The 21,938-nt window shown below is 37.0% G+C and overlaps 1 protein-coding gene across 4 annotated transcripts in view; it reads left to right on the top strand.

Moving 5' to 3' along the window:
• KIAA1328 (KIAA1328 ortholog) overlaps positions 1–21,938 on the top strand; it is a 223,217-nt gene that overhangs the window by 135,067 nt on the left and 66,212 nt on the right. For all 4 annotated transcript variants that reach the window (XM_053912879.1, XM_053912880.1, XM_045187934.2 and 1 more), the window contains 2 exons: positions 13,818–14,485; positions 15,616–15,723. In XM_053912879.1, coding sequence (XP_053768854.1) covers positions 13,818–14,485; positions 15,616–15,723 — 776 coding nt within the window. The remainder of the gene's footprint in view (positions 1–13,817; positions 14,486–15,615; positions 15,724–21,938) is intronic.

Here is a 21,938-nt window from a genome sequence, read left to right on the forward strand (position 1 = left end):
ATTACTAAGCACTACTTAATTCACCTGATTTTTTCATAATAAAACTTCCAAGATGAGGGAATTAATAGGCTTTCTAATAACTTGATGCATGCTCCAAAATGCTCCCTGTCACTGCTGTGCTGTCACACCACGTGTATGGACAGTGTAAGCCTTCATAGTTTTATACCATTCAAATTCGTTGTTTGTCAGCAATTAAGCCAGAAAGTGCTCTTCTTGTTTTATAGCATTATGATGTTCGAATTGCACATGTAGCATAAAAAACTCCATGTTAGCAGTTTGTGTGCATTTTTCAGTTTCCAATGGAAAATACTGTGCTAGTTTTACTCTATGAATTTCTTTTCCATATTATTAACCAGCTCCTGCATAGACACATCTACTAGGATGTCATAAAAATGGTACTTGAGCTCCCCTTTTTTCTACTGATTCCCCCAACCTCATGCAAAACACCTCTGAAACAGTCTTTCACTAATATTTTGAAAATTGTATATGGTCTCTGAGTTCTTAGCAAACCAAATAACTACCTTTTAAGCCCACAAAACACTAATGTTTATTTGTGAATATTATACACTGCTTCTTTTGGCTCAGTACTCTTTCTTCAGAAGTTATTTGGTTTTTAACTTACTTTTTATGTATGTATGTAAGTGCCACTTAAGTTTTGATAATTTCATTGCTTTTTTTTTTTTGTGGGAATACTTCAGTAAATAACACACTATGGTTTTAGCAGTCTACCGTCATTTACAGCCACAAAACAATTCAGTTTATGAGGGATCACACTTTAAAGTAAAGCTAGTATGAAGTAAAGCTAGTTACTTACTTTCAATTCCTGGCCTTCATTTCTTCAGATCACTTCCGCCATCATCATTTGGTAAACTGTTTCTGCATTCAGAAAAAGGGTGTCTTGTCCCGACTGAAAGTCTAGTGAAACTTGTTTCACTACATACAAATTAAAAGTTTAAATAAGTATATTTTTATAGTTTAGCTAATAATATAATATCAGAATTTAAAAGTAGCCTGGATTGAGAATTAAAACTTAATACAATAACACACTTATTACATGTAATATTACATGTATCCTTTGTGTTATTGTTGTCAAACATTTGCTTCTAAATATATTGAAAAGACATATTATTACTGCATTAAGTAATCAGTTAGCTTTTAAAGAGATTAAGTAATGAGACAAAAGCCTTTTATATTTAGCTACTGTGTTATCATTTGTAACTAACTTACACCATTTGTAGCACTTTTATTTCTTTCAGTAGCTCCAGGTTTCCATTTGATGTCATTTCCTTGTGTCTGGACAACTTCTTTGACATTTGTTATAGTTCCGGTTTGCTGTCATTGAATTACCTTAGCTTTTATTTTTCTGAGAAACAAAAGGTTATCATCATTTCTACAGGATATTTTTATTGGATATAGAATTGTAGGTTGACAGTTCTTTTAGCTCTTTAAAGACGGGGTGACATCATCTTTTGGATTGCAGACTCTGATGAGAAATCTGCCATAGTTCTTTGTTTTCTGCATGTGATGTTTCCATTTCTCTGATTACTACTGAGAGTTTTGCTTATCACTGCTGTTTTGCTATTTTATTATGATGTACATTAGAATGGTCTTCTTTGGGTTTTCCCTCATGGGTTTTATTGAGTAGCTTCAACAAAGTTGAAAAATATAGGCCATTTGAAAAACATTTTTCAAATGTTTTTACTCCTCCCTGCCCCCCCCATTGTTTCCTTCTGGCACTCTGTGTTTGTACATGTGTGTGTGCATATATGCATGTATAGCACAGATACACACATACAGAAATGTTAGATTGTTTGATATTTCACGGAAGTTACCAGTATTACTCTGTTTCTCTTTGACAGATCTTTTTTCTCTCTATCTTGGGTATTTTGTCATTCTGTATCTTTATGATTACTGATCTTTTCTTCTGCTGATGTCTACTATACTCATAAAATTACATAAACCTTATAAAGTGAGATTTTAGGTACTATATTTCTCATCTCCAGAAATTCCATGTTTAAAGTCTATATTTTGCATGTCCCTCCTCATTATGTTTTCAATGATATCTTTCAACATATTTATAATAGTATAACATGTATCTTAGGTTTCTGTCATCACGTCCCAATGTCACATTCCTTTATACCCATCTCTTCGTATTAGTCTAGATATTCTCTGCTGATGTTCATTTCCGTTCACTAATTGTCTCCTCAGATATATTTAATCTGCTGTTTTTAATTTTACTTATTGTATCTTCAGTCTTAAAATTTCCGTTTTATTTTTTCTAGTCTTTTTTCTGTACAGTATTCTTTATCATATGATTTAATTTCTTAATCACATAAATAGCAATTACTTTAAAGTCTACCTCTGAAATAATGACAGTAATGCCAATATCTAAATCTCATGTGGTTGTATTTCTGTTGTTTTTTTCCCTTATAACTCTGGTTTTACTTTTTTGTTTGCTTACATATTTTTTATTGAATGTTAGAGATTGTCTCTCAAAAAAGCTGGATATAATATGGATCTCTGTTTGATGTTACCTTTCTGAGGAATAATTTGCTTTTTCCTCATGCCGGCTGTTAGCATTGATTCAAATGCCCCTAACCCAATCCTGGACTGAGTTCAGCCTTAGTACATACATGGGTTTTTCTATTTCTATATCGTTCTTGCTACTTACTTTTCAGGGGTCTTAATTGAAAGCCTGGGGGTTTTGACAGGACCTCTCTTTGTTGGCAGGCTCGGAAACTCAGATTTTGTTTCCAGGCCCATGAGATAACTCGAAGTTCTTCTCAGCCAGCACCTCCTAATTTAGAATGTCTTGAACAGAAGTGTGACAACCAATGTCAAGCTGTCTTTTCTTGTCAGCCTGCTATCTGGGATCTTGGCCCCTTTCATCTTCCTACTACCTTAGTAACACTTCAGTACATTTAAACAGATTTTTAAAAATATTTTGTCTTCCTAGTTCTTCATGAAGGGAGGTTGACAGAAATACTAATCCACAGTGGATTCTGACCAGTCTTTTTAAGAATGGAGGCACTGGACCTTAAAAAAATTCTAGAGCACTTAATCAACAAACTGTGGAAAAGTTGCTGGGGCCTTCCTCTTGCTGTAGTTTCATTTTATGCCTTGGCTAGGCATCTGTCCTCTGCCTCGTTCCCTTGCTTTGCAAAGATCATTCAGTGTAGTGTGAAGATCTGAACGCTTTAATTTTAATTATGTCATTTCAAATTAGTTTGTCAGTGCTTTGGCCTGTGGTACGCCTTCTTTGTCTTGTACCATTTCCCCATATAAATTGCATGTCTGGATCCCTTCAGATACTGAGTACAGATTATCTTGCCTTTGGTTATTTTATTTTCTTCCAACTGCCCACCATTTGGCTAACTGGCTATCTCCTGTATTAGGTGGGCATAAAAAATTTAAAGTAAAACTTCTTTAACATAGCATACACCATTTGTGCTATGGCATCTGCTTAACATTATGGCTTTATCCATTCTCCATCACACTGTCCACGATGCTTTGGACTCCTTAGAGTTCACCATCCATACTCATGTTCACAGCCTCTGTTCTCTGATATTTCCCTTTGCCTGAAGTGCCCTGCCCTGCACATGGTACACACCCTCACACATACCTTTATCACTAATAAACTCCAATCTGTGTTCCAGAATTTAGTTTAAATGTCTCCTCTACTGTGAAGACTCCCTAACTTCTTCCCCACCCCTGCTAAAGGGAAGACTCATCTCACTAATATTCTTCAGCTCCTTGTAGACCTGATCACACAAGATGTTTTCCAAAACATCTATCCAAAATGCGAGGGCCATAAAGATTGGGACTCTGTCTTAGCAAGCTTTGTATTCCTGGCAGCCAGGACAGTATCTGGCAGAAACTTCCAGATCTCCATCCTGCCTGCCCACTCCAAGGTGGCAACCTGTACTTTTAGGCAAAATTATGGAGTGGGAAGATAATGCTGAATGTATGTATTCATAGTATTTTGTTTAAATATACCTTTTCCTTCTATTGCTAGACAAATATACAAGATTTGTCTTTTAGTTACGGAAGATGTGTCCGTTTCTATGTTTTTCCATTTAGTGACTTAAAAAAAGTATCTCTCTCAAAGTGTCTTATCATGCTAACCCTTTCTTCTCACATTTAACACCAGGGCAGCACCTCAAAGCACGGAAGAGAGGGAAACAAGTTTTGAGTATGTTTTAATAGTTCTAGGACTGTATTTGTTTGGGAACACCTTTTTACACACTGAATGACACCAATAACTGAAAAAGCATCTGCGGGAAAACACTACTGAAAGTTTTGAAAGCACTGATTGTCCCAATTTCCATAAATCTATCTTCCAAACTTAATGTTGACTTCCTCAAAATATGCCAAGCTTATTTATGATAGGAGAGTCAATTATGTTAAGGCTGACTTTTTAAACAACTCCGAGTAGAAATCCTAAGGCAGTTGCCTGTTATTGAGGTGTAATGTTTTATAACCTGTTTGCCTGTGCCTTGCCTGGGTTGATGATAGCACACATTTTGTAGTCTTTTAATATAATAGAGCTTTTTGTTTTAAAACCTTTTCATGAAACTATGGAAAATAAGATGTTCTGCTTTAAGTTTAAATTCTGATCTTAAAAGCCAAAACTACCCTTTTAATTTACTCTTTTACAGGTCCAACCTAAATAGGCATCTAGTTCCCCATTTATATTGTTTCTGTGCAATGGAAAATAGAGTTGGAATTTTTCCTGCATTTAAAGCATTTTACCAACCTTTAAAGACTCTTAACTGAATAAAGATACTTACAGAAAAAGGGTCCTGCAAAAAACTAAAATACACTTTAAGATAAGTTACCATCACGTTTCTTAGGATACAAGTTAGGCCAGTTAGTTGCTGCTGATCCTGTTTCCTGCTTATTGGTTCATTCAACAAATGCTCATTGATTTCAGTATCTTTTATTTATAAAGGCCAGTGTCGCTGAAATATGAAGGTAAAAGTAACATTGTCACTGTCCTGAAGTTCCAACAATATACTGGAGAGGAGCCAAACTATATGCAAAAACCTTATTTATTGAGTAACTGCTGTCTCTTATTGTGGCACAGCAATGAACAAAAGTAATGGTTATCTTTTGAGGTCTCTACCCTAAAAGAGTTCAGTTTCACCCTCGCCCAGTTGCTCAGGTGGTTGGAGCGTCGTCCTGTACACCAAAAGTTTGTGAGTTCCGTTCTTGGTCAGGGCGCATACCTAGGTTGTGGGTTCCATCCCTGGTCAGGGTAGTTACAGAATGCATTTGGTGCATGTTTCTCTCTCTCTCCCTGTCCCTCCCTCTCCTTCCCCTCTACCCCCCTCCCTCCCTTCCTCTCTCTCTAAAATTGATAAAAACATCCTTGAGTGAAGATTATAAAAATAAAATAAATAGTACAGTTTTCAAAAGGAAAAGCATAAACACTTACACACCAGAAGGAAACATAGCGTGTGAAAACAGCTAACACGTAGCTCTGATGGAGCAGGATTAGTAAATACCACAAGAAGGAGTGAACAAAGTACTGCGGTGCCTCCAGGAGAAGGCGCAGCTAATCTGAGTGGGGGGAGTGGGGAAACCACAATGGAGGGAATTGGTATAAAACTGGGCTTGAATCCTTGAGTGGTATTTTGAAGGCTAGGAAAGGAAGTTAGGGCATTTGAATACTGGGAAATTGCATCACTCTTTTCATTTTTTATTAATTTCTAAATGAAATCTCTTCTCTCTTTTTTTTTTTTCTTCAATAAACTATACTGGCTAATAGACAATGTCCTAAAATTTTAAGTCAGGATTTGGCACTATATAATTAAATGACTAAGAGTTCTAAAGAATCTTGAGGCCCCAAAGAAGGGCCAGCCCTCTAAGGGTAACCATTTTGCTGTGATGAATGGTTGTCCTGTCCCATCAAAAATATTTAAATCCCATCAAAATATTTAGGACTAGCCTCCACTCTACATCCATGTTATTCATTCTTCATTTGTATCTCTTTCAGATTTAGAGACCGGATATATTAAGATGCTGATTTAAGCTCTTCAGCATGTGAGTCACATGATGCAGTAATGTTGTAAATCCCAGAACGTGCTAGGGGAACTAGAACCAAGAGATATCCAGTGATTTTGCCATAGGTCTGTTGGTTGATAGGTGAATGTTTACGGATTGGCATAATTTCTCATCTAACCCTTTTCTTTCCTCTTGTTTTCTTGGGCTACAACAACCCGATCCCTGGGTTTCTCAGCTCTTAAACATAGCATAAACTATACAGACCATCACATCCAACTCCGTGTTTTAGAAATGCCTAACCTGCCTAAGAGACCTAAAATGACTTGCCAAAAATAACAGAACTCCTAAGTAGCAGCACTGGAATTCTAATCAAGGTCTTTTGACCTAAATTCAAGAATACTGTCAGTTATCCCATGCTTTCTTTTCATTTTTATACCAACTCAACAAATCCCAACTTTCAGGAAATGTAATGATTAAAGAACAGGAATTTTAACCTTTTGTGAGTTGGGTAGCCACTGTTAAATGCTTTGGCAGACCTGTGATGCAAATACATATCCTAAAAGTTGGTGTTGCCTGTGGTATCTGTTGCTAGTCAGATTTCTGTCATTTAAACATAATTGTGTGCTTCCATTCTTTTAAAACTCATAATTATTGACTTTAATGTCTTTTACATTTAATATTCCTAAGTTGCGCTGCAATCCCTATGGGAACTAGAATAGGTTATTAGAGCCTTGCAAATGTGTTTGGCTGCTGCATTTTGTTATTTTTCTCTTCCATTGATGGCCCACAGCTTCAGCTGCTGAGCAGTGGAGAAGTTTAAACCTCCAGGGCCCATTAGATTTAACTTGTTTACTGCATTGATAGCTATATGTTAAATGACAAGAGAGTTCAGGTTATTGAATAATTTAAAATTCAGCTCTAATTGGTGTCATGTGACCTAGAAAAGGCCATGGACGATGCCAGGAGCATGCTGTGAATTTCTTATAAATAATTCATAAGTTAGATGATTCATTTGCCTAGATGTCTTGGTAAAGGCAAAAGTTTGTAAGTTATAACTGATGATGTAACACCTGTAAGTATTTAGTTCATAACACTGGAAGGTAATCTACCTTGATGATCTTCTAGCAAAATCTGCCAGCATAGAAGAGTTAATTGAACTGGGGAGAATGAACATTTATTTGGGATGAGGCTTTGGCGAAATACACAGTGCAGCTGTTGCATTACGTAGCTCCTGTCAGCTTGACAACTGGCTCGTGTAAGCCTGACTTTAAAAATGCAGCACGTCGTTCTGAGCCTTATTTCGCATTAACTCCAAATGTTCTGGTAATGCGATGATGACCTGCCCCACACACAGTAATTTAGGTTTAGAAATATTTATCTAGGTCTTGAATTTCTGACTTCTCGATAAAATGAAGAGCACAGGGGACAATTTGGAAATTGCAAAATTGAGATTTTCATTCTTATAAGGCTATCACTGGGAATATGAGGATTGTTAATAGAGTGCTTGCCAGAATAGTAAATTATTATTTGCCATCAGAGAAATGAATACCAATAAGACCTATTGGTACTATTGACTAATCCTGTGCTTAACAACTCATAAGTGCATTGTAAGTAATCACTTCCTCATCACGCAAAGGAAATAACAACCTGTTGCAAGAAATAATAACTGCAATTTAGTTCGCATCTCTCCTTATGGCTCTAAAGCAGAATGGCCTATAAAAATGACTTTCAGAAACTTATAAAACATCACTGCTTATATGTTCTTGCTATTTCACAAAGCAGTACTGTAGTTATTTATAACATGTGAGAACATGGGAAAACCCTGGACTGCCATGTGATTTTGTGTGTACATGTATAATGCTTACACCCGTGTGTACGTTCATATATGTGTACAAGATCAGATCATGCATGTTTATCAACATCTCTGTTTTCTCTGAAGTCTTTTATAAATATGCCAAATTTTAAAAAGTAATCTTAAAAATTCATAAGACCTTCTTCCAACTCAGAAATTTACTTTCACTATCAGAAAAATTTTCATTGTGTCTAAACTAAGTCTCTCACTTTTTCAAAAAACTTATACTTACCTCATTGGTGTCTTTTTTCTAGTCAATCTGTATCCAAGTTAAGAGACATGCTCCAACTGTCTGTCACAAGCCAAAAATGCCTTCGTTTTCTGATCTTCCTTTCGTGCTGTGAATCCCATAACGCCCCTGTCAAAGACTTTGCTGGCTTCATTCCTGCACTTCTAGAGTTTCAGGATGTAGTCGAGGGTTGTGGGACCTTCTATGCATATGAGACAAATGCTGACATTGCGAGCATTTTGAACTCAACTTTTGTGCTTGTTGTGGTCCATAGGTCATTTTCCTGGGCCTCTTTACTTTGCTGATGGGGATATAAAATAGAATGACCACTTTGGAAAACTGATCGACTCTTTCTATTAAAGTCAAACATATGCCTACCTTCTGCCCAAGAGGAATAAGTACATATGTCCTCAAAAAAAAAAGACTTGTATAAGAATATTCATAGCAGCTTTATTCATAAAAGCTCTAAGCTGGAAACAACCTCGTCCACTGAGAGAGCAGACAAACAAATTCTACTGTATTCATTTAATGAAATACTGTGCAGCAATAAAAAAGAATGAGCTGTTGATACACAACATAGAGCAACATAGAAGCTCAAAAATTATGTTGAGCTTAAGCCAGGCACAGAAGAGTGTCATACTTTATGATTCCATATGAAGTTCAGCACAGAGAAAACAAATGGCCGTCGAAGTCAGGTAACTCCCACTTACTCCCACAAGTGTGAGGAGGTGGTGTGGATCAGAAAGGCACGAGAGAACGTGCGGGGGTAGTGGGACTGTTCTATGAGTACATGGGACATGCAAATGTGAGGTTTCATTAAGCTGTACACTTAAGATCTGTGCATTTTATTATATATAAATTATGCTTTCAGTTTTTTAAAAAACGTATTGGTTTCTAAATTAGTGTTTTTAAAAAATTCACATCAAATAATAAGGGCTTGGTGATGATGAACTCCTTTAACTTGACCTTATCTGAGAAGCACTTTATCTGCCCTCCCATTCTAAATGATAGCTTTGCTGGATACAGTAATCTTGGATGTAGGTCCTTGCCTTTCATGACTTTGAATATTTCTTGCCAGCCCCTTCTTGCCTGTAAGGTCTCTTTGGAGAAATCAGTCTTACGGGAACTCCTTTGTAGGTAACTGTCTCCTTTTCTCTTGCTGCTTCTAAGATTCTCTCCTTGTGTTTCATCTTGGCTAATGTAATTATGATGTGCCTTGGTGTGTTCCTCCTTGGGTCCAGCTTCTTTGGGACTCTCTGAGCTTCCTGGACTTCCTGGAAGTCTATTTCCTTTGCCAGATTAGGGAAGTTCTCCTTCATTATTTGTTCAAATAAGTTTTCAATTTTTTGTTCTTCCTCTTCTCCTTCTGGCACCCCTATAATTCAGATGTTGGAACATTTCAAGATGTCCTGGAGGTTCCTAAGCCTCTCCTCATTTTCCCGAATTCTTGTTTCTTCATTCTTTTCTGGTTGGATGTTTCTTTCTTACTTCTGGTCCACACCGTTGATATGAGTCCCAGTTTCCTTCGCATCACTATTGGTTCCCTGTACATTTTCCTTTGTCTCTCTTAGCATAGCCTTCATTTTTTCATCTAGTTTTCGACCAAATTCAATCAATTCTGTGTGTGTTAAAAGGAGTTACCTAAGAAAAAGAAGATAAAAAATATGAACAGTAAAAATGACGGCGAACTCACAGTTATTAACAACTGCACCTAAAACAAAAACAAAAGCAAACAACTAGAACAGGAACAGAACCACAGAAATGGAGATCACATGGAGGGTTATCAATAGGGGAGTGGGAGGGGGAGAGAGGGGGGAAAGGTACAGAGAATATATAGCATAAATGATAGGTGGAAAATAGACAGGGGGAGGGTGAGAATAGTGTAGGAAATGTAGAAGCCAAAGAACTTATAAGTATGACCCATGGACACGAACTATAGGGCGGGATGTGGGAGGGAGGGGGTGGGCAGGATGGAGTTGAGTGAAGGGGGGAAATGGGACAACTGTAATAGCATAATCAATAAATATATTTTTTTTAAAAAAAGAAAAATTCACATCGAAACCATATGCCAGAAACAGCAGTTTGGGATTTGTTGTTACTTTAAGCCTTACTTAAAAGAAGTTACATTTGTAAATATCACATAGAAAGCACGGAGCAGCTCTAGAAAGAAAAATACATCTGTTTTTAAGACAAAGCAGTATTTGTCTTAACTCTACTAATAAAATAATTTAATATCTTATATTTAGATTCTAATAGGCAGTTTTCTGTTTCTCCTCTCTTCTTCCTTACAGCCTAATCATGGATTCTAATTTTCTTTTTCTTTGTTACTACAACCCATAGCCCAACTTGAATTTTTCTGCAATGCTGATAGTCAGCCCGTAGTTATTGGGAATGTGCTGCGTGCAAGCCCCAGGGCTATATATACAGAGGGCTAACCAAGCCCCTTCCTTCAACTATTGTCGAGGCAGAGAAGTCAGTGATATTAATGGTAGTAGCAATGACAGGAAACATTTTTAAATGGTAAATTTACATTATACACTATCCAAAGCACTCTGTAGGAATTATCTAATCATCTCTCTGAGAGGCAGTGCAAGATGTTAGTGTAGGATTGACATCGTTCATATGAAGACCCTTTCCATCATCTAAGCAATTCAACTCTGGCTCAACTTGCAAACCTCCTGGTACCCAAGTGAAAGTGGGTTACTGAACTCATTGTTTTCAAAAGGCAGTTTAGGGGTAATCTGCTGTAACTGAACATGCCCCTTGAGCATTTCACCTCCACCCTCACCCACCCCACACACATGCCCCATAATGTTTTCCTCGAATGAGAATTGGGCAAACACGAGGCTTTTTTACCCTTTGGTAAATTTGTACCCTTATAAATTAGTGCCCGTGATAATGACCCATCTGCCACATTCAGTTTTGAGATAGATCCTGTTTATAATCCCTGTTTTACTGATGAAACTGAGGGTCAGGCAAATTGAGTAATGTGCTGTATTAATTTTTTATTTCTGTGTAGCGAATTACTACACCTTACTCACTGTACTGCAGTTTAAGGCAGTGCACCTTTATTTTCTCTCAGTTTCTGTGGGTCATGACTCCAGCGTGGCTCGGTTGGGTCCTCTGCTCAGGGTCTGCAAAGGTGGCAGCACCATGTCCGGTGGAGCACTGGGTTCTCTTCCAGGCTCACATGGTTGCTGGTAGAATTTAGTTTCTTACCTCTGTATGAGATTCTCATTTTCTTGCTAGCTGTTGGCTGGGAACTGCCTTCTGCTCCAGAGGCCATTGCCACCCGACCCCTCTCCAGTGGCCCTCCCACAACATGGCAGCTTACTTCTTCAAGGCCAGCGGAAGAATCTCTGACCTCGGGGAGGGCACCTGACCCTCTTTAAAAGGGTTTATATGATTAGGTCTTGCCCACACAGGATAGTCTTTTTTTTATTATTATTATTCACAGTCATCTGATTAAGGAGCCTTAGTTACATCTCAGAAGTCCCTTTTGCCGTATAATGTAACATAATCACATGACCGATATCTCATCATATTCACAAGCCCCACGCACACACACAGGGGGAGGAGATAATACAGGGTGGGCACACCGAGGGGATGGGAATCTACCAACATGCACAGTCACACATCAGCCAATTGGCAAAGCAGTGTTCTCTTTGAGTAAAGCATGGCGTAAGTTCTCTATGGAAAAATATTGTAGAAATATTCCGAATACCTGACATCTGTGAATAATTTAAATCAATACTATTAAAATAAGTGTCAACTGTCATTACCTAAAAATGCATGTATGTAAATAATGTTAAGGAACAAAAATCAGAATCTAAAGTAATACATACATGCTATCTATTGTTATGTTAATAATACATGTCTCAGAAAATACATGAGAATGTAAAATAGTTTAAGTTTCTAGACCAAGAAAAAAATTATATCATTGTTAAAATATAATAATTCTGTAAAAAGATAGTTTACCATACAAAGTAACAGGTGATAAATGTTAAATATTTGTGTTGACAGTAAGTGCTACCAAAGTTCATAGTTGGAAAGATTAATGTAGACTAGAGCTTCCCTTTAGGTGCAAAGTCGGGTTAATTATTTTATGCGGTAGTTTGTCATCAATTTTGCCTGAGGACTCACTCCTTTTCTGTAGCTTCTAGTCTGCGGGTGGCATCTGCTCAGTGGGCAGGATTGCATGTCTTCTTTGAAGACAACCAAGTCTTCTCCCCAGATGGGGCTCATTCTCATTTAAATAGAACTTTAGAATTGCTTTAGAAATGCAAAATCTTAAGAATCATTCTAAGAGCATTGCTGTATATCTGTGAGTTGACATTTTATCAATCAGTTCCTCAGTTGCAACTATTGCTAAACAAATTGGTGGTATTCCCACCCCCGCTTCTGCTAGGGATCTCAATTATTCATTTATTTCATGTCTCTAGAATAGATGAACATTGCAACTGTTTATGAATTCGTTATTTAAAAAGCAGTTGTGGTAGATTGAATAATGCCCCGCCCAAAATATGTCCATGTTCTAATTCCTTAAACCTGTGAATATCATTTCATATGGTAATGAAGTGCTTTGTATAAAAAGAGACCTTACAGATGTGATTAAGTTTAAGATCTTTGAGTTCCCAGGCTGCCACTCAATCCACTGAGCCACACCAGCCATGGCTATGTTTAAGATCTTGAGATGAGGAAATTATCCAGGATACCTGAGTGAGCCTAATCTAATCAAAACAGTTCTTAGAGAGGGACAAAGAAACCAGATATCCCACGATACAGACCGGTGGTTCTCAAAGTGAGGTCTTGGAGTAGCAGCAGCTTCATCGCCACGTAACTCATTGCAAATGCAGATTCCTCAGCTCTGCTCTAGTCTTCCTGAATTGGAAGGTCTGGGGATGGAGCCCACGATTCACATTTAACAAGCCATCCAGGTGATTGATACATGTTAAAGTTTGAGAATTACTGACCTACACTAAGTTTTGTTCTCCCTAGTAGAACAAGCTTCAGGCTAATGTACTAGGAAAGCTCACTGTTGGTCTGTCCAAGGTCATTTGCAGCTGCTTCCCTTCTGCCTCAGTTTTATCAGACTATAATCACTTGAACAGCTTAATTGAAAAATCACTTATGTTTATAGCTGAAATTAAATAGTTTTGTATTTAAATAACCACTTTTGACTAGAATCATGTTATGTTGAAAGTGTTGGTTTTATCTGTATGCTGTAAAAATATTTATAAAAACTCATCAAATTTCTAGTAGTAACATCCTATTCAGTGTTAGGTGAAAGGTTTTATATCAAATCTCATGCTGTGTAATGGCCAATCACAGGGTATTCCAAATAGTATTTAAGGTGGCTAAATGGATTTTTTGGCTTAGTATTCAAAATTGAACATTTTAAAATACTAACATTTAATACTTTTGCCGCTTCTCAATGTTGATTTTATGTAAACCTCATTATTTGCAACTCCTGAAATCTTGCTTAAGTGGCAAGTAGCAACACTTTCTTTTTCCTCATCCTTAAGAATTTACTCGAACTTCAATTGTTTGAAAATGGGTTTAGCTTTGTGGCACATGTCACTTTGGCTGTGTAGATGTGAGCATTTCTTATTTAAGAAGACAAAACAGCTTTGTTTTGGTGAAAATATATAACTGATTTCTGAAAAGCCAAAACAAAGGACTCATTTCACTGGGCTCCAATTTGACAAGTGATCTTGTGGTTTCTTTCAGGTGTTCAATAGGAAAAGCACTCTTCAGTCTTCGTCTGTGGAACTGGATGGTTCCTACTTGAGTGTAGCCAAACCACAGACCTACTATCAAACTAAGCAAAGGCCTAAGCCTGCAAACCAGGACTCAGCTCTAGAATTCCCTGTGGAGTTCCGGAATAATTCTCTGAAACCAGCAGCCCTTCATTGTCCCAAAGAGGTCCTAGACAGGGTACCATCAGAGACCAGAACATGTGATTACGGATCCCCAGGGAAAAAACTAGCAGGTACAGTCCCTACAGAGAAAGTTCCATCAGAGGAATTGCAGGAATGCCAACATGTTAAGCCTACTCCGTCTAGACTGTGTTGTGGGCATAGGCTTTCTGAAAATGCACATCACGTCCATGTGAGCCATCCTACGGTCATGGCCCCTCAGTATTCCAAGACACAGCCAGAATCGTGCCATTACTGTGGGCTTTCCTGGGCATCTCTGATGCATGGCCAAGGGCTATTGCAACCCAGTGAAACTGATTTCAAAAAGCAACTCTCAGAAGACAGAAGGCAGCAACTTATGCTTCAGAAAATGGAGCTGGAAGTTGAAAAGGAACGCCTTCAGCATCTGCTGGCCCAGCAGGAGACAAAGCTTCTCCTAAAACAGCAGCAGCTTCATCAGTCCCGACTAGATTACAATTGGTGAGTGCTACCTTTCTTTTGGCAGTGCCTGTAGCTGGGAGAACACAGGATACAGTGACTGCTGTGTTACTGTAACAAAGGTGTAGGAGAAGAGGTTCCTCGGGATTTTGGCTTTCTCAGGATGCGTACAAACTATGATTACTAAGTAAATTCCACTGTCGTCTTTGGAAGACTTGAAAGATTATCTTGTCCTCCAAAATGTTAGCTTAGAACATCTACTTCTGAGCGGTTCAGTGTAGTTTTTGCTGGATTCCAAAGACAGTATTTTTAAATGATATTACCATTACACAGAACCCTTTGCTGTTTGATGTCATTGTGGATAACGTTAGGTGTTAAGTAAAAGCTTAAGGCTTCAGGGTGTGGAATCCAATTGTAAAGAAGTATGATTAGTTGTCATCATTCCATATTTATGTCTATTCACTATAGTATAAAATATAGTATAAAATATAATAAATGATGGGAGCCTTCTAAATTCAGCCTTTTCCTGTTCAATAACCAGTTCTTATAAACTTATTCACATTTAAACTGTCCTTTCCTCAATAATTCTTCCATAAGAACAGTGTTGCAAAAGCTATATTGCTATTTTAATATTATATAGGTCAGCATAGTTTTACAGTCATAAAATTTGCTATCTTAATTTATTCAAGCAAAATTAGCAATAAATCAGACACAATCGTATTTAAAACAGTAAAGTGTCATGTCTTTTTAAAAAGTATATTCCAAGACCAAAAATAAGAAATGGAAGATTTCAGAAATAAACGATTCGTAAATTGTGCACTGTTTAGCGTGTTGAAATCTCTTGCCGTCTCACTCATTCCCACTCAGGGCGTAATCACCCCTTCATCCAGCGTACCTGCACTGTACACTGTACACTGTAAAAATTTTTTAATATATTTTATTGATTATGCTCCTACAGTTGTCCCATTTCCCCCCCCCTTCACTCCACTCCATCCTGCACACCTCCTCCCTCCCACATTCCCCCCCTATAGTTCACATCCATGGGTCATACTTATAAGTGCTAATTTGAAAATAATTGCTGGATAATATGGCTAGAACATGGTCTTTCAAGGAATGCCATTCAGTTTCTTAGGTTCAATAGGATTAGACATTCTCTAAATTTATTTTTACAGGTTGAGAACTCAAGCTGCATTTAAGTCAAAACAACTGGTTGCTGATAAAGAACTTGCTAAGCCCCGGGAACTCAACCTGGTTACAAATGGGAGTGACTCTAGACCAAGGTAAACTTGAGTAGTGGGTCAAGGCAAGATTATATAGAATTCAGCTATTAAGGATATGTTTGGTATATAGTTATAGCTCCTTATTGGTGAATCCAGTTTTCTGATCATATGAATAAACACATTCTCATTATAAAATTTTGAAATAAAGAAAAGTGTAAAGAGAAAAATAAAAATTATTCATATTCCTACCATTCAGAGGCAATTTTGAGCCCTTTTTATCTTTCTTTTATAATTATATATTGAGTAATAGGGATTATGCTTATAAAGAATTTTATTTTTTGCTTTTTTCTCTATATCATTTTTTTCTGATGTCATTATATTTTTATGAAAACATAGTAATTCACTCAACAAATGTTTATTGTGTGACATCTATTATTCAGTATTTATCTATAAGCCTGATGTTAGATAATACGGGGTTTTGCTCTTATAAATTACACCTTGAGGACCTTTTCTGTAAATTATTTATTTTATTTCTACCTATTTCCTTGGTATAGATGCCTCTAAGTAGACTGCTATCTCAAATATATGAATCCTTTAAGATCCTTGATTCACATTAATAAGTTGCTTTCCATAGAAGTTAAATCTATTTATACTCTAAAGCTGTGTTTAATAATTCTTTTTTTCCATGAAATTTGAAGAATTTTGGGCTATTACTTTTTTCATTATTAGATATTCAGGTTGTTTCAAGTTCTTTATCACTACACACAGTGTGCGAACGACTGTGACTACTTGTTCTTGTGTTCTGGCACTTCGGTTTTATTACGGTGAATTCCCCAAAATGAAATTGCTATTTTTACGTAAGTATAGTTCAGTATACTTTATAATTATGAACTACAATAGTCTGTGTCAATTTTGTCCCAACAAGTTGTAGCAATTCATACTCCCACTTGCAATTCGTGAAAGTTTTCATTATTGCTGTTCAGGTAAGTGTAGGGAATGCTTTGGAAGCTGGTGTTTCAGTCTAAGAGATGGACGTGCTTTAAAAGTTCAAGTACATACATTTGGGCATGCATGTCCTACATTCAAATAATTATGACAACAATGAGGTGAAACTATGAACTGCTTTCAAAAAATCTTATCTAATATACCTTTGATAAAGGCCTTTTAAAATGTTAATCTACATTATAAGAATTTGAAGAAGTGTGACAGTTATTTGCCAGAACTCCCTAAATAAAAATTAATTTTAAGCTGAATTTTGTTTATTTGGAAATCTAAATTGTCTTAGTATTAAAAATACTGTGTGTATTTAAAATATTAAGCTTACTCAAGTGAGGCATTAAGAATTTGGAACTAAAATAAATGAGATAATGAGGAAGTAAAAAACATATTTTTTATAATTAACAGCTCATTTTGAGTTAATTATATACAATTACCAAAATCTAATTGCAATTTATTTTCTATTATCTGTGGGAAGAATCACAGGCAAGGGAGCTTACATTGCTGCCTTCCTGCATAAAAGCTGTGGAATGAGAATGAATAATATGTGAGGCCTTAATGACAAATAAGAGCAAATAGTAGGGCACAGCTGAGCCAAACCATTGGAAGGTAATTATCACATGAGAGATGGTAATGACTTAGAAAGTCACAAGCAACTCTGATTCCTTATAGGCTCTCTGGTTTGTTTTTTAGTTAGTTAAATTGTTTGTTTGTTGGCTATGCAAAAATGACCTTTATAAAGAGAAAAGAAGAAAAAAAAAAAAAACCCTGGCTTATAAGTACTACAGGGGAGGTAGAAAGCCCCTATCCTCAAGAATTCTGACAGAAGAGTAAGGCAAGTATATAAATATTTGTTGTCTATATAGAATATAAGGGCTATAAAAGCAAAGCACATACACTAAGAAAATGTTTGTGAAAGAGGTAATATTTGAGATAAGCCCTAGAATTTTGGTGTGTTGGGAGTGTCTGTGTGCCCGTGTGTATGTGTCTGGTGGGAGAAGACCTGGAAAGAGTTGAAGCAAAGGAAGGAAATCACACGGTACATGTGGGGCACAGCAGTGAGTATGCTTTAGTTTGATCAGGAGAGTAAGAGAAAATGAAACTAAAGATTAAACTAGTAAATTAGGGTAGATTATAAAAGGGTTTAAATATCAGGCCAAAGATTTTGGACCTTTGTGATTGGCAGAATAAAAAAGAGAAAAAAATGATTTTGTGATGAAGGTGATTGATTTGATTTTTATTATTGGAATAAAGATCAAAAGGGCCAGGTTGTAGTCTTTCAATAATGAGCCAACGTGGCATTAAATATAATGCTATGTGCCTCAGTCTCCTTGTTTGTGAATGAGAGAGTTAAAATGGATTTTTACTAAGAGTTTCTTCCATCTCTTAACAGTTTGTGATTATGAAACAGGTTGGATTTCTAGACAAAGCTATGTAGTATATAAGTAGAATTTGGGATCTAAATGTCCTAAGAGAAATCAAAGTTAGAAATTTAGATTTGGAAGTCATCTGCATTGGTGCTGCACCTGTGAGAGTGAATATTAATTTCTGAGAAGAAGTTTAGAGAAATATAAACAAAACCTTGGAAAATGCCTACCTGTAGGGATCTGAAAGAATAGGAGTGTCAGTGTGAAAAGATGACAAAGAAGCAGGCTGGTGCAATGGCACAGAAACAAATGAGGAAAAACAGAATGACGCCTTGGAAAGAAATGTTGTTGATGGAGTATAATTTTAAAGATAGGCATGCCCTATATATATTTGTAATCTTGGAGAAGTGGCTAGTGAAAGAAGAGATTGCAGAAAGCGAATAATTGATGGAGCACAGTTCTAGAAAAGAATCGCTTGTCAAAGTCTCAGTTATTTCTGCTGGCTTCTCTTTACTTGTACCTGGGCCCATCCCTACTTTCTTCCATCTACACGTTCTCCCTGTGTGACCTTATCAAGGCCCTTGGCTTTAAATATCATCCGTATTCTAATGACTCTCCAGTTTTTCCCTGTAGACCTGACCTTTCTTCCAGTCATTAAACCCATGGATCTTGTCTCCCACTAGACTCCCTCTAGACTGTCTCACAGACATCTCGCAGATAACAAAGCTAAAACAAATCTTGTTCCCTCTTTCCACCATCCAGTCCACGTTCACTCCATCCCAGCCTTCATCTCAATACTAGCCACTCAAGTCAAAACAATGTCCTTAATTTCTCTCCTTTCTTCCACCAAACAGTCTCATGACCACCGTCCTTTTGGTTCTATTCCATCGCCGAAATGAATGCACTGCTCCCACCATAATCTAAACCTGGGCTTCGGCAAAGGTTTCCGAAGTGGTCTACTTTCTCCATTTCTGTTCTTAACCCCCTAAAATTCATTTCCCACAACAATTGGAAAGATCATTCAAAAATAGCAGCCTCCTTACTTCCTTGCCAAAAACTCTTCAGAGACTCCTCAGTGACCATAGAATAACACCTGAACTTCTTGACTGTCATAGAGCATTCCACATGAAATCTGGCTGCTTCTTACATCACACCACTGTCCTTCTAAACATCTAGTGATGTTTCCTTAATATTTTACTTAAAATTTAAATGTTTTACCATGGCCTTTATGTTGTCTTCTCTTGACTTTGCACTTTTTTCCTTGCCTCCTATGTTCCAACTTCATTGGCCTTGGTTGTACTTCATTTTCTAGTATATGCTGCATCATACCTGTAGCTGCCTTTAACAGCTTTAATCCTGTCCTTCCTAGTATTAACTTCTATAGACGAGCGCTTAAGTATCATCTGCCAAGAAGGTACTTTTCTGATCCCCCTAAAGCATGTGTCTCCATTGTTCCCTGTTTGAGTACTCTGAAGTCTCACACGCCACTGCCCAGCTGTAAGCTTCGTGAGTGCAAGGGTCGTAACTGTCTTGTCACATATGATATGTTATAATATCTATATGTGATGAAGATTGTGTCTTCAGTATATAGTAGGTGCTCATAAAATATTTGTGGAATGGATTTTTTAAAATCTCAAGTCCTCTCAGTGAAGTATGAAGGGAGATCAGCAGCTAAGAAAGGTGACAATAACATCTAGGAAGAGGATGCGTGTGCTCGGAATGGCCTCAGGGGAGGTAAGATAAGTTATCAAAGATGATCAATAAGAAGTATTACATTCATAGTATAGAAATTCCCTCAAACTGATAAACTCCCTCAGATAGGCAACTCTTGGCAGAGTAACCCTAACAGCCAATATAGATATGAAATCTTCTTACAACTAATCTTGGAAAAGTGGAAATTAAAAACAACAAAAAGATAACATTTTTAAATCAATTGGCAGAATTGAAAAGTTTAGTAAGATTACAGGTGAACAAGAGTGTGGAGAAACAGGTACTTTGCTTTCATATGCTGCTGATGGGAATGCAAGTTGCTAAAGCTACTTTTGTGGTCAATTTTCGAGTATCATTTTACAGTTATTTTTAATTATCATTGATAATTGGCACAGCAACTCCCCTTCTGATTGTCTCTCCCTTCCTTCTAATTTCTCTTTTATTTCCTTTCTCTGTGTAACAAATAGGTACCTTTGGCCTAAGGAATTGCTCTTGCAAAAAGAGAGTATTTTTCCAATTTCTCTTTCAGAATTCTTTTTTAAAATTTTTTAAAAGATTTTATTTATTTATTTTTAGACAGAGGAGAAGGGTGAGAGAAACAGAGGGAGAGAAACATCAACGTGTCGTTGCCTCCCCACGCCCTCCACCAGGGACCTGGTCCGCAAACCTGGCATGTGACCTGACTGGCAATCGAACCAGCAACTGTTTGGTTCGCAGGCCAGCACTCAGTCCACTGAGCCTCACTAGCCAGGGCTCTTTCAAAATTCTGTAACAACATGAATGACTAACGTGGGTCGGGAATCACTGTTGTCTACCTTAGACATGCTGGAAATCATCAGTGAAATCGTAATGTTGGGCTCAGAGACATCACATATAAATATAACTTAAGTAAAATGAGAAAAATGTTTGCTATAATTGAATATTACATAGCTTCAATAACAGAATTTTTGAGAGATGGGGCAGTGATCTTCTTATCCTCTCAAACTCTTCACTACTTTCTCCTAAAACCACATTTCAGTACTTTTAAATCCTTTGCTTTTTGATAAATGTAAGACTCATTACTTAAACATAGAATTACCATACGACCCAGCAGGTCCATTCCCAGGTAACATACCTCCACACAAAGAGTTCTGTGTGGACGCTCACAGCAGTATTATTTACGATACCCAAAAAGTGGAAACGAGCCACACATCCAGCACCTAGCAAACGGATAAACAAAATATAGTATATCCATACAATGGGCTATTTGGCAATAAAAAGGAACAAAGTGCTCATACTTGCTACAACACGGATGATCCTGAAAATATGCTAACTGGAAGATTATCACAAAAGACCACGAAGTTTACCTTTCCATATATATGAAATATCCAGAATAGGCAAATCTATAGATAAAGGACAGAAGTTTGTGATTGCCCAGTGCAGACGGTGGGAATGGGGAGCAACTGCAAGTAAGCATGAGATTTGTTTTTGGAGTGTTGGAACTATTCTCAACTTAGATTGTGGTTATAGTTGCACAACTCTAAACTTACTAAGAATCACTTTAAATGGCAACTTTTATGGTATATAAATTTACCTCACTAAAACTTAAAAAATTGTCCTCTATTTTTAATGTTGTTCAGTATTCAGAATAAATTAAACTAAGAACAAAAGAAATGGGACAAAGCTTTGCCTGTTTTCACCCTACATCTTTTCTCTAGTTGGGAATTGCTTTTTAAAACTTGGTTAGTACATCACCAGTCTGGTGCCAATTTTGTCTGTGGCTTAACTTGCATTACACAGTTTTTAAGATCAAAGCTTCATTCTTACATTCTATATTGGGGCACCTCCCTACTCTACCCTGCCACATACACTTGTTTTCAAATGATAGCTAATACACTGAAACATAAAATTGCTTAGGGTTCTTCCAAATTATTATCTACACAGGCTGAACTTTGCCAGTTGATAGCACTCAGGTAGGAAAAGACAAACCTACTGCTCCCTTATGATATCCTTAGAATTAGCTTCTTCGTGTGTAATATCTACATGTTTTTGGCTCTGGATAATTTTTCAATCACATCTGTCATCTCAATACATAATGAATTTGTGAGATGAATATTTTCTAAGATGTCAATTCATAGATTTTCAGTATGTTAAATTGTTTGGCTGCGTAGCATTTTCCCAGGGTCTGATATGTATGCATATTTATGGAGCTAGGGGGCAGAC

This window comes from Desmodus rotundus, chromosome 10 (assembly GCF_022682495.2).
Source record: "Desmodus rotundus isolate HL8 chromosome 10, HLdesRot8A.1, whole genome shotgun sequence".
NCBI classification, from domain to species: domain Eukaryota; kingdom Metazoa; phylum Chordata; class Mammalia; order Chiroptera; family Phyllostomidae; genus Desmodus; species Desmodus rotundus.